The 15877-nt window shown below is 44.9% G+C and overlaps 1 protein-coding gene across 2 annotated transcripts in view; it reads right to left on the bottom strand.

The window, feature by feature from the left end:
* PARP14 (poly(ADP-ribose) polymerase family member 14) overlaps positions 1-10236 on the bottom strand; it is a 53922-nt gene extending 43686 nt beyond the window's left edge. The window contains exons 1-3 of one of the 2 annotated variants that reach the window (XM_059162843.1): positions 9969-10236; positions 4858-4991; positions 4085-4118 (exon numbers count right to left, since the gene is read on the bottom strand). In XM_059162843.1, coding sequence (XP_059018826.1) covers positions 4085-4118; positions 4858-4991; positions 9969-10155 — 355 coding nt within the window. In that variant the 5' untranslated portion in view covers positions 10156-10236. The remainder of the gene's footprint in view (positions 1-4084; positions 4119-4857; positions 4992-9968) is intronic. The other variant, XM_059162842.1, reaches the window with a different exon arrangement.
* Positions 10237-15877: the final 5641 nt, after the last annotated feature.

Genomic DNA, 15877 nt, shown 5'->3' with positions numbered 1-15877 from the left:
TTCCTAGAGACGTATAAACTACCAAAACCAAACCAGGAATACATAAAAAAAAAACTTGAACAGACCCATGACCAGTAAAGAGATTGAAGCAGCCATCAAAAATCTCCCAACAAACAAGAACCCAGGGCCAGATGGCTTCCCAGGGGAATTCTACCAAACATTTAAAGAAGAATTTATTCCTATTCTCTTGAAACTGTTCCCAAAAATAGAAATGGAAGGAAAACTTCCAAACTCATTTTATGAGGCCAGCATTACCTTGATCCCAAAACCAGACAAAGACCCCACCCAAAAGGAGAATTACAGACCAATACCCTTGATGAACACAGAGGTGAAAATTCTCACCAAAATACTAGCCAATAGGAACCAATAGTACATTAAAAGGATCATTCACCACAGCCAAGCGGGATTTATTCCTGGGCTGCAAGGCTGGTTCAACATCTGCAAATCAATCAATGTGATACAATACATTAATAAAAGAAAGAGCAAGAACTATATGATACTCTCAATAGATGCTGAACAAGCATTTGACAAAGTACAGCATCCATTCTTGATCAAAACTCTGCAAAATGTAGGGACAGAGGGTACATGTGTCAATATCATCAAAGCCATCTATGAAAAACCCACAGCAAACATCATTCTTAATGGGGAAAAGCTGAGAGCTTTTCCCCTAAGGTCAGGAACACAGCAGAGATATCCACTATCACCACTGCTATTCAACATAGTACTAGAAGTCCTAGTCTCAACAATCAGACAACAAAAAGAAATAAAAGGCATCCAAATTGGCAAAGAAGAAGTCAAACTCTCACTCTTTGCAGGTGATATGATACTTTATGTGATACTTCCACTTTATGTGGAAGTTAAAAGACTCCACTCCCAAACTGGTAGAACTCATACAGAAATTCAGTAAAGTGTCAGGATATAAAATCAATGCACAGAAATCAGTTGCATTTTTACATACCAATATCAAGACTGAAGAAAGGGAAATTAAGAAGTCAATCCCATTTAAATTGCACCCCAAACCATAAGATACCTAGGAATAAACCTAACCAAAGAGGCAAAGAATCTGTAATCAGAAAACTATAAAGTATTCATGGAAGAAATTGAGGAAGACATGAAGAAATGGAAAAACGTTTCATGCTCATGGATTGGAAGAACAAATATTGTGAAAATGTCTATGTTACCTAGAGCAATCTACACATTTAAAGCAATCCCTATCAAAATACCATCAATTTTTTTTCAAAGAAATGGAACAAATAATCCTAAAATTTATATGGAGCCAAAAAAGATCTCAAATAGCTAGAGGAATGTTGAAAAAGAAAGTCAAAGTTGGTGGCATCACAATTCCAGACCTCAAGCTCTATTACAAAGCTATAATCATCAAAACAGTATGGTACTGGCACAGAAACAGACACATAGATCAATGGAACAGAACAGAGAGCCCAAAAATAGACCCTCAACTCTATGGTCAACTAATCTTTGACAAAGCAGGAAGGAATGTCCAATGGAAAAAAGACAAGTCTCTTCAACAAACGGTGTTGGGAAAACTAGACAGCCACATGCAGAAGAATGAAACTTACATTTCCTTACACCACACACAAAAATAGACTCAAAATGGATGAAAAACCTCAATGTGAGACAGGAATCCGTGAAAATCCTTGAGGAGTATATAGGCAGTAACCTCTTCAACCTCAGCCACAGCAACTTCTTCCTAGAAACATCACCAAATGCAACAGAAGCAAGGATAAAAATGTGAACTATTGGGACTTCATCAAGATCAAAGCTTTTGCACAGCAAAGGAAACAGTCAACAAAAGCAAAAGACAACTGACATAAGATATTTGCAAATGACATACCAGATAAAAGGCTAGTATCCAAAATCTATAAAGAATTTATCAAACTCAACACTGAAAGAACAAATAACCCAATCAAGAAATGGGCAGAGAACATGAACAGACATTTCTGCAAAGAAGACATCCAGATGGCCAACAGACACATGAAAAAGTGCTCCACATCACTCAGCATCAGGGAAATACAAATCAAAACCACAATGAGATACCACCTCACACCAGTCAGAATGGCTAAAATTAACACATCAGGAAACGACAGATGCTGGCAAGGATGCAGAGAAAGGGCAACCCTCTTACACTGTTGATGGGAATGCAAGCTGGTGCAGCTACTCTGGAAAATAACATGGAGGTTCCTCAAAAAGTTGAAAATAGGGCTACCCTAAGACCCAGCAATCGCACTACTGGGTATTTACCCTAAAGATACAAATGTAGTGATCTGAAGGGGCATGTGCATCCCAATGTTTATAGCAGCAATGTCCACAATAGCCAAACTATGGAAAGAACCTAGATGTCCATCAACAGATGAATGGATAAAGAAGATGTGGCATATATATACAATGGAATACTATGCAGCCATCAAAAGAAATGAAATCTTGCCATTTGCAACGACGTGAATGGAACTAGAGGTATTAAGCTGAGCAAAATAAGTTAATCAGAGAAAGACAATTATCATATGATCTCCCTGATATGAGGAAGTTGAGAGGCTGAGTTGGGGGGTGTTGGGGGTTAGGGAAGGAAAAAATGAAACAAGATGGGATTGGGAGGGAGACAAACCATAACAGACTCTTAGTCTCACAAAACAAACTGAGGGCTGCTGGGGGGAGAGGGATTGTGGAGATGGTGATTGGGTTATGGACACTGGGGAGGGTACATGATATGGTGAATGCTGTGAAGTGTGTAAGCTGGACAAGTCACAAACCTGTACCCCTGGGGCAAATAATACATTATATGTTAATTAAAAAAATTTTTTGTAAAGAATAGCTAAGGATTCAGGGGGGTCCCCATGAACACTGGGAGTTACGTGAGCCTGTTCCATATCTGAAGAACAGAAAGCAGGAGTTATTCCAAACAGACAAAATATTCTTATAACAATCATGAGCTTTCTTTTTCCCTTCTATATTTATTTATTTGTCATAGAGGGAGAGAGAGAAAACAAGCAGGGGAGCAGCAGGCAGAGGGAGAAGCAGGCTCCCCGCTGAGCAGGAAGCCTGATGCAGGGACTCAATACCACGACCCTGGGATCATAGCCTAAGCCAAAGGAAGACGCTTAACTGACTGAGCCACCCAGGTGTCCTGAATCATGGAATCATGAGCTTAAGAAAACCACACATCCTATATTCTACAGCTGAATAGTGCCTCCATGTTAGGTAAAAACAATCCATGCATCCCTGTCCAGTCAGTTTGCCAAGTAAAGGCAGCTCTCAGCCAACTGCCATTTTGAAAAGAGAAAGTTGCAAAAATCGAAACATGTTCTCAAGACAGTGTCAATTTTAGAAAATAATAATTTACACATTTTTTTGAAATTCCTTTTCCCTAAGATTTGGATATACATAATCACTTCATCTCTGTTGCCCAGCCATTCAGCCCAGGTCACCATCTTCCCCAACCCCCTTACAAGAGGATGCTTAGTCAGGAAAACAAGCTGCTTCTTCGGGAAGTGACAGTTGGTACTATAGGCCAACACCCAGACACTAGGGAAGCAGCAGAGGCCACAAGAGTTGCGAGGTGGCAGGCTGTTTCCTACAGCAGATGGGATGAGAGGAGCTGCTGCACCCACATCCTCCACTCAGCACTTAGAAGCTTTTGCCCACCCTCCAGTTGTGGTCCCGGAGGACGGCACCCTCCAGACCCAGTGCTCAGAAACTGACTGAGCCACACAGGACACACACTGACGCAATACGTCCTTGCTTCTCGATGGCTGGCTGGGCAAAGGTGGGCAATACGAGTCAATTTATTCCCGTTTCCCAGGCACCTCTTTGCCTCCCTTCAATTGCAAGGTGTCCCCAGTACCCACAGAGAGAGCTGTTCCCATCCTTTGGACCTGAGCCTGAAGATCTCAGGGGGCTCCCCCCATGCTCACCCTCAGCACAGCTGGCTGCGAGGACACAGATGGCATCTCTAGGCTGAGCACACGCTGCTTTGTGAAGTCAAGAACAGAACTATGAGCCCTGCAAGGGCTATCTTTAATGAAAGCAAAACTGCTGGCGAAGGTCAGCCATATTGTTTCTTTCCCCTTACCTGGTTCTTGGATGTGTGCTTTGGTCTCCGATTCCTGAAATCCAATAAACAACAGAGTAGTATCAAGAAATGACTGATAATTTCTTTACATTGAGAAGCTGTCCCTGGGATGGACCTGGAGACATCAGGTCCACAGAAACAATCATCAAGCTCTGGCACTTATGCTACTGAACGTACCTCACATGGAGTCGCATCTACTTTGCCCAAGAATCATGGGTAAAAACAAGTCACAAATAAATTAAACCCCAATTAACACCAAGCGCCTGGGGGATGGGATAAGACCTAAATCTTTTCCCCATTTAACATTTATTGTTTACTATTAACAAGCACCGTGCCTTCTGCTTTACAGAGATTGTCTCATTTAATCCTCACAAAGATCCACCACCCAACGAGGGTTGGATTACTGTCCCATTTTACAGTCGAGGAGAGAACACAGGTAGTATGGGTCGCTGTCCCCTCAAAATGATGTACAAATAAAACAGAGTGAGTTCCAGGTTAAAATCACCCAAACCCAAAAATTTACATCTCAAACCACCCTTATTATAACCTGTAAATTCAGACTTTTCAAATCGCATCTAAAATCAAACAAAAAGTGCCCCCCTACTTCATTATCCCATATTTTCCTCATGACTGCCTTCATGCCCTCCACATCTGTCAGGTGATTGCTATTCCAATTTGATTTATACTTCTCATCCCACTATCTTCTCCATATTGTGATTTCCCACACACCCTGGCAGAACACCCTGCTGCCCTTTACTCATGCCTTCACTTACCTTTGCTGGAATGTCCCCCTCTAAGACATCCTGGACTTCCTCTGTGGCTGTGGGCAACTGGACAGTTAACTGGAATGTTCCTATTCCTGGCCATAGTAACTCATGGTTCTTAGTCTCCAGAACTCTTTGCCGAACTAAAACGAAAGAAAGAAAGAAAGAAAGAAAGAAAGAAAGAAAGAAAGAAAGAAAGAAAGAAAGAAAGAGAAAGAAACTAACTGTCAAGCAATCTTTATTCACCAAATTACTCCATGATTTCCATAGGGCTTCATCATTTTCAATCAATGGCTTGGTCAGTTTCCCAAGCAAGTCCTTACATGGTGAAAAGCTAAAAAGTTTAGCAAGCAGACATGGGTTTCAACCCCATCTTTACTCTTACTATTATTTTTTTTTTAACCCTTGGGAATGTTCCTTAATAAGTCTTATTTGCAAAGCCTCAGTCTTCTTGTCTATTAGCAAATAATTAATGAACACTGTCTTACATAGGTGTTACATCAATTAAATTGACAAACATTATAAAGGACTTCGTACCGTACATAATGCTCGGTAGGTACTAAGAAAAGTAACAATATTTATTCTACAAGTGAAGAGAAATAATCAAAGCATGGCTAATGATGAACAGTGAAGACTGGGTGCTGGGAAAAGGCATGATGAAAGCTGTGTTTCAGGGGCTTAGCTGTGTTTCTGGGTGGCTCAGTCAGTTAAGCATCTGCCTTCGGCTCAGGTCATGATCCCAGGATCGTGGGATCAAGCCCTGGATCAGGGTCCCTGCTCCACAGGAAGCCTGCTTCTCCCTCTGCCACTCCCCCTGCTTGTGTTCCCTCTCTCACTGTGTCTCTCTCTGTCAAATAAATAAATAAAATCTTAAAAAAAAAAAAAAAAGCTGAGTTTTAGGAAGGTGATTTGAGTGACCATGAGCACAATGGCTTGGGACCTAGTGAAAAAGGTATTTCGTTCAGTTCTTTAACCTAGTATGGTAAGAGCCAGTCATCCAATAATCAATGGAGTAGAAAAGAAGGGATGGGAGAGATTTAAAAAAAAGAAAAAGAAAAAGAAAAGAAAGAATTAGCATAGCAGGCAGCTGGGTTGTAGTGAAAAAACTGAACAATGAACATAAGAGTCCAAAGACTGGGATTTGAATTCCAACTCTGCCAAAAAACTAGATGAGTGACATTGAGAAACTACCTTAACCTCTTGAGTCAGTTTCCTCCCTTAAAAGGTGTCTGCTCTCTTAAAAGGTGTTTTATAACACCCACAAGGGCTATGCAAATGTAAATTTATAATTACAAGCTGGAGCAGCCAGAGAGAGAAAAGGAAAATCAGTGTATCCCAGGCCATGGAGAAGCGGTGGTGAGTAAGTTTAGAGGAGGAAGCATGGTCAACACAGAAGGTGCGAAGGTTCCGGGTGAAGGCGAACCTTTGAGAGTGCCCAGCTGCTCCCAGACGTGGCTCTGACGTGAATGTTGGGCTCCGTGCTGCACTCGGGTGCGGGTGGGTGGTCTGAGAGGTGGAGGAGATAGGGAATCTTCCCTAAGAAGGAGTTGGAAGAGCTTTCCCACCTCACTCATCCATGAAAGGGTAGAAGTGAGGTCTTCACCAGATGCTAACTTAGAAACAGGCCCCAGAAACAATATGAGAAGGAACACCAGACTCTACTTTCACTCTTTACGAGAGAGCAGTCCGTTTTCACACAGACTCCTGCGGGGCTGGCCTAAGCTAGTGAAAGGACTGAGGATTGGATTAAGACCCCTAAAGCCTGAGAACCAGCCAAGTTTTGTAAGCCAACTTGTCTAGAGCCGTGGGCTTCTGTGATGCATTCCTTTTATAATCCCCCTAGACTTTGGGAGAGTCTTATCCAGGCATCCAAATGCAAAAGATCTGAGATCGTGCACAATCACGCAGGGCACCAGGATTTCGAGAGAGCAGACAGTAGCAATAGGGGTTAAGTGACCCGCAACCAAGACAAGGTGAATCTGGAAGGAAAAAGAGCTGAAACTCTGACGTCCAGCCACCCCTCCCCATGTGGACAGTCTCCCTTCCGCACCAACCTCAGACCACTGACATTCCACACCAACCTCAGACCACTGACATTCAACTTTACCTAAAGAGGAGATGGATTCCCTTTCCCCAAAGAGACGGACAATCAACAGAAGCCAAGTTATGACCCAAAAGGAGGATAAAAGCACACATCTAAAACAGGACTTAACATCTTCTAAGTCAATGTACACTGGACTTCGAAGAAGTTGAGTGAACTATTTAAGAGAAAGATACAGCTTCCAAATACTTCTGCTTGCCATACATTAATTTCTTTTTCTTTTTTTTTGAAGATTTTATTTATTTTTTGAGAAGGAGAGAGAGCATGAACAGTGGAAGGCAGAGAAAGAAAGAGAGAAGCAGGCTCCCTGCTGAGCAGAGAGTACATTTGGAGCTGGATCCCAGAACCCCAGGATCATGCCCTGAGCCGAAGGCAGACGCTTAACCAATTGAGCCACCCAGGCGGCCCAGCTATACACTTATTTCTACACAGCAGTGCTGCTGGGCTCATTCTAACTACATGAATCACATGAAAAACGCACTACACGGTGGCCCACCTGGTAAAGCCACTTCCTTGTGGGAGGGGGTTGGGGGAGGGAATCCCTGCTGGAGAACGAGGATCACTGTCAGCAAATTTCTGGCCACATTGTGCTGGGGCAATAGCTTCTCTGGTAGGAAACTGAAACTGAATAGGCACTTCCTGCCACCCCCCCATCCCAGGGCCCTTGTCCATAAAACGTTTTGAGTTGTTCTAAGTCTGAGTCATCTGTGCTGGGGTACCATAACAGAGGTCCTGGAGCAGCCTGGGGATGGAGGTAGGGGGAGGTGGGCTGGGCCATGAGAGGAAGGAACAACCATTTCTGCGTTCGGGGCTAGAACAGAAGGACGTCATCGACACAAAAGTGTACTTTGCACTGCTGGTATTTTTATGCTGTTTGTATTTTCTATTGATTATTTCCCTTTTCTTTTTCACTCAGTGTTGGCAACAAACAACAGGGCTTCCCAAACTTTAGCACACCAGAATCACCATGGTGCTGGTTAAACGCATGGATTCCCACTCACCTGCACCTGGGGTTCCAAAATCTCTGAGGCTGCCGGGAATGGGTCTGATTAGTCTGTTGTGAGTCAGATACAGAGGTCTGTGTCCCCAATTTGAGAACTACTGGGGAGGATAATGGGATTCTAAAGAAGAAGTAAGTGTCCCTAAGGGCCAAGTCTATATGATGTTGATGGCTGGCAATCAAAGTGGTAAAACTCCTTGAAGAAAATGAAATCGAGGGGAAATGGCTGACATTGCACAGCAGCCCTTCTGAGCATTCCTCAGTGAAATTAGTCCTTGGAAAACCCGGTACTTTGTTTTCATAAGGGCTCTGAGCCTAGTAGGTCTCCTGTCCCCAACTGGCCTCCCCTTCAACACACTTAGCTGTGGACCCTTCTCCTCCCTGGGTTTCATTCTTTCCCTTCTGGATCTCTGCCTAGAGCATTCCAGTTTCTCTCAGGTTAGCCGCATTGCCTCTCCTTTGGCTCAAATGCTTCTCTAAATCCTGCGGCAGGAAGGTAGGATCAGGGGTTGTCCACATCCTTTCCTATGAGATTCCAAAGGAAAAAGGACACCCTCTGGGAACAGCAGCTCACAGGCCTCTCACTACAGATCTGGCAGTGTCTGGACCCAGCAGATCATAACTGGGTGGGTACTTATCTTCCCTCTCCTAAAGGCAACAGCAAGGAGGGTGGGGAACTCAGCTGCTCAACCGCCTGTAAGGCGGGGGCTCAAAACTCCAAACCCACATCAACTCAGAATGTCACCCTTGTCTCCAGTCTGAGAACCACCCTGACACTGAGGGAAGAGGTACCAGCACACCCCCAACAAAGATTCCGGATGTTCATCAACAGCACACAGCCCTCCAGTAACCTTCTATATTTACACCCACTGTGCTTTTAGGCAGCAATTTTGTACCTCCTCCAAGTGACCCCAGAAACATGAAGAATCTCAGGACCTGTGGGAAAATCCCCGTAACTCCTCACATTCCTTAATACCTTTGTCTCCAAAAAAATAACTGAAGGAAAGGGGGCCTCTCCCTCTCCCTACCTCTCTGTCCCTCTCTCTCTGAGCATTGACCTCAGTTACCAAATCCACGAATATGTACACGAATATGTATCTTCCAGCCCCACGCTGATTTTCATTGCTCAAGGATTCAATTGTCCTCACCTAGAACATTACATGAATCTCCTGAAAGTTGTGATTTCCAGGGTCTCTTCCAACAGAAGTCAAGGTACTTCTTTTCAACCAGATTTATCTCCCTAAGGTGTACTGGTGTACTTGGACATGTCTCCCCTCTGCCTATTCGGGAAGGGGGGGGTAGTTCATAGTCCTTATGGTGTCATTCAAGGCCCTCTACCATCTCAACCCAACTTTTTCTTAGCGTTAACTTCCTCCCCAGCACTTCACAAGAAGGAGGTTTAATAAGAGTGCCTAAGATTTTTAAAATATAGGCGTCCCCCGCCCCTCTTGGCTTTTTGAAATTTCCCAGGCCCCCGTCGACAGATCTTGCTTGTACAGAGATTAGCAAAGTCATCACTCAACCCAAACCTCCCCGAGGGCGCCCTGCGTGTTGCTGAAGATGCCCGGTGCTCTCCTGGCCCCAGCACCTGTTCAGGAGGAGTCCGCCCGCCTATTCCGCCCCGATTGGCCCTCAGGAATCAGTTGAGATGTGACTGTCCCTGGAAACTTCCTCTTCCCTTACAACGGTGAGGGAACCTTTGGAGTTCAACCTTTGGAGTTCTGAACAGCTGCTTTAACAGAATGAAAAACAACTGCGACGGAACAGCTCGGCCCCTAAGGCTCCAGGCTGGCAGCCATGTAAAAAGGAGGTGAGGCAAGCAGCCTATCAGCTCCTTTCCGCCCGCCGCGGGGTCAGCGTCAGAACTCACTTGCGCGGTTCTGCCGCCACCTCCCGGCAGCACCTGGGAGTGCTTCTCGCCCCTCGGGCGCCCTCCCTCCCCCAAGGCTGCAGCAGGAGCAAGTTACCCCGCGGGAAGCCCACGGTTGTCCCTCTCACCCCCACCCTCGCACCCCTCACCGGCGTCTAGATGGAAGAACGCCAGGAAGCGGGTCGCGGTGCCCGGCTCCTGGCGGACCTCACACTCCCCGCCTCCGGATCTCCTCGCGCTCTGGAAGTACATCTGCAACTTGGTGCTCAAGTTCTTCGGGGGGTAGGAGCCCCAGGACCCTTCGACCCGCAGGGGGAAGGAGCCGGGTGCAGCCATCCTCAGCTCCGCTCCCCTGCCCCCGCTGCTCCTCCCGCCCCACTTGAGTGAGGCCGACTTTGTCCCTTTAAGTTTCAGTTTCACTTTCCTAGAAAACTCCTCCCTTGGCATTAGTTTCTGCCAACAGCTGTTAATAGCTGTGTGGGCCTCGAACTAGTCACCCCGCACTCCCACCCCGCAGTTCCTCGCCTTCAGCTCTGGCCCACGGCCAGGGCTGGTCGCCACTCCAAGCAACTGGTCTTGCACTCGCTGTTTTCTGCACTTGGGTCCCTAAGCTCGGGCACCGCGTGCCACGTCGTCCCCCAAATGACAGCTGAAATCAGCGTATTTGACGGCGCACAACACCTGCTGCAAACACAAAGACAACTTCACTTTTGCCGCAGGGCAACGTTTTACAAGAAAATAACAAGGCTTGGCAAACTGATTCTTTACAATGTAGAAAGAGGTCCCCGAGTAATGATCAGAATTGTATCTGACCTTTTTTTTTCTTTTGCATTTTGTTCCTGATCTGTTACTATTATACGTCCAAAAATATGGGGGGGGGGGTAATTCACAGTTCTTTATGGAATATTTACTAGGTTCCCTGTGCCTGGGATGGATTCAACAAACAGTTTCTGCCCTCATTGAGCTCCCAACGCTGTGGGGACACGGTGGAGTAAGTGCTCTTGGAGGGAATATACAGGTGGTCCTGGAACAAATCAGGAGGAGCTTGGGTGTTCAAGCTCAGGGAGAATTTATGGGGAGGTGACATGTAACCTGACCGCTAAAGATGATGGGGATGTTGGCGCTAAACGTAAAAGTCAGCTATTTTACCAGCAAAATGGGTTTCTTTGGGACTAGCAGAGAATTGCAATTTCGGACAAGTAGCAAACTACTGTAAAAAAAAAAAAAAATCAGTCCAACAAAGCTGAGCGCTAGCAGGAGGAAGTTGGGAGGGGTTGTTTTCAACGCAATTCTATTGGAGAAAACCGAGAGTTCTGGGTGATGGCAGTTTCTCATTGGCTGAGTCTAGGGTAATCGAGTTCCTTCCTCTTTGGGCTTGTCACTGATGACACTCTCCACCTGAAGATTCTTCTGTTGGGGTTGATAATAGTCGATTCTTCCTGTGATTGACATGGAGGGGTTTGGCATGAGCACTCTACCTTCTGGCCTCCCGGTTCCATTTAGTGAGGTTTCCCTTTATGAATTTAGACAGAGGATAATCTTGGAGGGCTGAGAAGAGGAAGCGGTTTCCATAATGTAACTGACTGGTACAGAATCACTCTGGTTGCTGTGTAGTAGCTAGAGCAGAGGAGGGAGATCAGCCATGTGGCTACTGTAGTGTCCCCAGTGACTGAGACCAGAGGAGAACCTTCTGAGAATGAGTGAGATTCCAAATCGGTACTGAAGGCAGAGCTGCAGGACTTGCTGAAAGATGTGGACAGGGAGCCAAGATGCTCAAGCATGCCTCCATGATTATCCATGAACGATCGGAGCGACTGGCTCAGTAACAGTGGCATCCACCAGATGGGAGAACCGAGATGTGGCCAGAAACGTGGGAGAGGCTAGGAATGTATGTGTCTTTGACCTGTCATAAAAGAGTGTTTCAAGTTGGAAGGAGCGGCTTTCGTTCAAACACTACCAATACATCATGTGAGAGAAGGTGTCTCAGGCTTCGGACCCACAAGCACTGTCTCTATGTGGGGAGGGAGGAGAAGGACCTGGCAGTGGACGGAGGTCTGGAAGGAAGGGAAGGAAGTGGAGGCAGGCAAGCATAGTCAGCTCTTTCCAGAAGCGTGACTGTGAAGGGGCAGAAGGAGTTGGGCAGCAGTGTTTGGGGTTATAGGATCAGGGAGCTGTTGTTTCTGTTTTCTGGCTTTTAAGATATTCTTAGGATGTAAGAGTCTGAGGCATGTTTGAATACTGGGGGAACGAAGTGAAGGGCAGAGGGAAGGTGCAGGTTGTGGGAGGAGGTGGGAGGGCTTTCTGGAGGCATGAACCCTTGGGGGAGAACAGCTGTCCCACTGCCGTGGAAATGAGGCGGAGATGGAGAGCAAAAGCAGGTGATTCTGAATGACCGCTGTTGGGAAGTTATGGGACTTCTCTCTGATGGCTTCTGTTTGCTCCGTGAAGGAGGTGATGTGGTCTCAGATGCAGCCTAAATTAGGGCTGCTTTCCCTGGGCTTTACTTCGGCTCAGTAATACTGCGGAACGCAGGTATTTCCCCCTGACGCCAGCTTTCTACCTGCAGGTGGCGCGTATCATTCAGCCCAAACCACCCCCCCCCGCGCCCCCCCCCCCCCCCAGGGAGGACACGGAAGGGCCAGCCACAGCTCTCAGCCACACAGTGGTGGCCCATGGCCCCAGGGAGTCTCACCCCAAGCCACAGCTAATATCAGCACCCTCCTTTCCCCAGAGTTTGAGATTCCAGAACTGAGCAGTTTATCTTTTTCCTCACATTATCATTTTCCAAGAAATAGAGGAAAACAGAAATCATTTATTTATAGTGGAAGTTTTATCTGGCCATTTTTTTTATTTCTTTCAAGAATTTACTTAATTATCAGCAATGTGTGAGAGCTGCTCAGCCTGTTCTTCAACCCTGTGAGCACTGGGAAGGAGTTACCTGGGGATAAGGATGGCAGGTCTTGAAAACCAAGCAAAGAAAGTTCTAGAAAAAGCTAATTGCTGCTTGTCATCAGCCCCTGAAGTACTTGAATACTTGTCTTTTCTCCTAAATGGTTTTGTCACCATTCGCTTGCTGAACCGGTACCCTACCCCCTCCCACTGTGTGCTTATTCTCTCAATTCTCCATCTGCAATGGGTGTCTGCCTCCTGAACTCCATTTCCTTCCAGCGAAGCAAATGTCCATTCAGGGCCTGGGAACTGGCCGGGTCCACTGTGAAAGATGAAATGAAATGGTGTCATTTATGTCAGGGGTTTTTAAATGGAACCGGACGGCCATTTAGGAAGTGGGCCTTATACACGTTCTCACCCGCTGGAACCGTGAACTTCTGAACTAAGCCATACAGCAAACGCTCTAAGGATTCTGCATTAACACCTATAACTTCCTACATAACTGACTTCTGCTGAGAGAGGACCTTAGCAACCAATTATGTTTAACGAAGATTAGTTTTCTGCCACCAACACCAACCAAAATTCTTTGTAAACAACATATACAACCCTTCACATTTTGTCTTTAAAACCCCCCAGAGCTTCACTCCCTAGGGAGACAATATTTGGGTCGCTGCCCAAAACCGTGTACCTAGAATTTGAAATTCTAAGACCCCAAATAATTGCTTTTGTTTTCATCCTGTCCTGCCTCTTTCCCTCGTCAACACCCCCACATAACCACAGCTGATCTTGATATAACAACTCCCAACTGCATTTTTGGGCTGAACTTCCCTTTCTCTACTTCTTCTAAATTTCTCTGTTCAGCTTCTCTACAAACTTCTATAACCCAGCATCAGGCTGCTTTCAACTTCTCTACAAACCAGGATTTCTCCCATTTGAAGTGGGGTTTTTTGTTTGTTTTTTGAGGGGGAAGGGAAGGGTAGCTTTCCCATTTGTCTTGAATCCGTTAATTCTGAGGACCTCATGCCCACCTTTCCACTTTGCTCTGGAACTCCTGGCCCAGTCCCTTAAAATAGGATGTGACTTCAGAAGTAAGGCAAACCACCCTCAGTGGTAACACTCTGCTACCACTCCAAGTTCAGTTCTCTGGTGGAGTCACCTGATGGCCACACCCCATTTCTGGCCTTCTTCCCTGTGTTCAGGTCCCTTTCAGGAGCTGTCTGTTCTTCTTCTTCTTCTTTTTTTAATTTTATTTTATTTTATTTATTTGACATGGAGACACAGCGAGAGAGGGAACACAAGCAGGGGGAGTGGAAGAGGGAGAAGCAAGCTCTCCGCTGAGCAGGGAGCCCAGGGAACCTGTTGCGGGACTGGATCCCAGGAGGCTGACATCATGACCTGAGCCCAAGGCAAATGCTTAACGACTGAGCCACTCAGGCACCCCATGGAGCTGTATGTTCTTCAAGCTTCCATGGGGTAAATCTCTAATACCTTCACTCCTCCACCAGCATAAGGATCCTTCATGGTCCATTTTCCCAAACAGGAGCCATTTGGACTCACTAATACTATCATTGGGTGGGAAGTGGAGGGAGGATTCTGCAGTAGAGTCCAGATCTGCAGTAGAGTCTAGATCTTTCCAAGTTTGGGAGAGGTAAAGAATAAAACAAAGCAACAATCCTTCCTGGCCACTGAATCAGACACACATGCCTGTGTCTCAAGACAGGCATTAACGCTCAGAGAAGTATAATCTAGTTCATATTTACAAAGAAGAACATACAATATTTCACTCCCATATCATACCACACATGATCACCATGAGTGACATGCTATTAAATGTTGAGCAATCAGCTCTCTGAAGAAAAAAGTTGTGTATGTGTTTTTGTTTATTATACGTTTTCTGGGTATAAAAGTTGTATAGCACAAAATTTGCAAATAATGAAATATACAATACTTTTTATTGTAAATTTCAAAGAACCAACTGATCCTCACAGAATGTTTCAAAGATTTTTGTCCAACTCATATTTGTAGCCAAACTATGGTTGCAATCATGAATGAGTGTAATTCTTGCATAAATGCTAGTTATTTACATTAAGTGGGATGAAAATGAAACAATAAAGACATATATCAGAGCTCCTCTGATTGTCACTGACATGAGCTCCTTCTTTGCTGAATTGGATAATGGTTTTCAAATGCTGGAAGAATACTTCTTCATTTGTGTTCTTTAAAATGTAATGGCTGCAGACATGACACACATTTAAATTTAATCTGCCTTATTAAGATATTCTCCGCTGGTTTCTGAAGTCTAGACAATTAACAAAGCAATAAATCAAGCCCTGATGCGCAGTGTTTATCAATTCCATGGTGTAAATATCCCCATGATGGCTGACTTGTGTTCCCGATGTGACATCTCTGAATGCAGAATTGAGCAGAGATGAACAGTAACACCATTATACAGTCCTTCACCATATGGATACAATAGACAGAAAGAACTCAATATAGACAATAATAAAATGTAATAAAATAATTAGGAAGTGATGAATTTTCAGTATTTATTATTTTTAAAAAATATAATCTATTTTTACAGGTGACCTTTGAACAACATGGGTTTCAGCTGTGTGGGTCTACTTAGACACGGATTTTTTTGATACAGTGTAATATTGTAAATGTACTTTCTCTTACGGTTTTCTTTTCTTTTTTTTTTTTTAAGATTTTATTTATTTATTTATTTAAGCAGGCAGAGAGAGAGGAGGAAGCAGGCTCCCTGCAGAGCTGAGAGCCCGATGCGGGGCTTGATCCCAGGACCCTGGGATCATGACCTGAGCCGAAGGCAGAGGCTTTAACCCACTGAGCCACCCAGGTGCCCCTTTCTTACGGTTTTCTTAACATCTTTTTTTCTCTAGCTTACTTTACTGTAAGAATATATTATATAACACATCTAATATACAAAATGTATGTTAATCAACTATTTATATTATCCATAAGCAGGCTATTAGTTAAGTTTTGGGGAATCATAATTTATATGTGGATTTTTTAAAGATTTTACTTATTTGTCAGAGAGAGAGAGAGCACACAAGCAGAGGGAGAAGCAGATTCCCTGCTGAGCAAGGAGCCCAGACTTGATCCCAGGACCCTGGGGTCATGACCTGAGCCATCCAGGTGTCCCATATGTGGA

Source organism: Mustela lutreola, chromosome 2, assembly GCF_030435805.1.
Source record: "Mustela lutreola isolate mMusLut2 chromosome 2, mMusLut2.pri, whole genome shotgun sequence".
Taxonomy (NCBI): domain Eukaryota; kingdom Metazoa; phylum Chordata; class Mammalia; order Carnivora; family Mustelidae; genus Mustela; species Mustela lutreola.
Note: the sequence above shows the minus strand (reverse complement) of the source record. Positions and strands in the feature narration are given on the sequence as shown.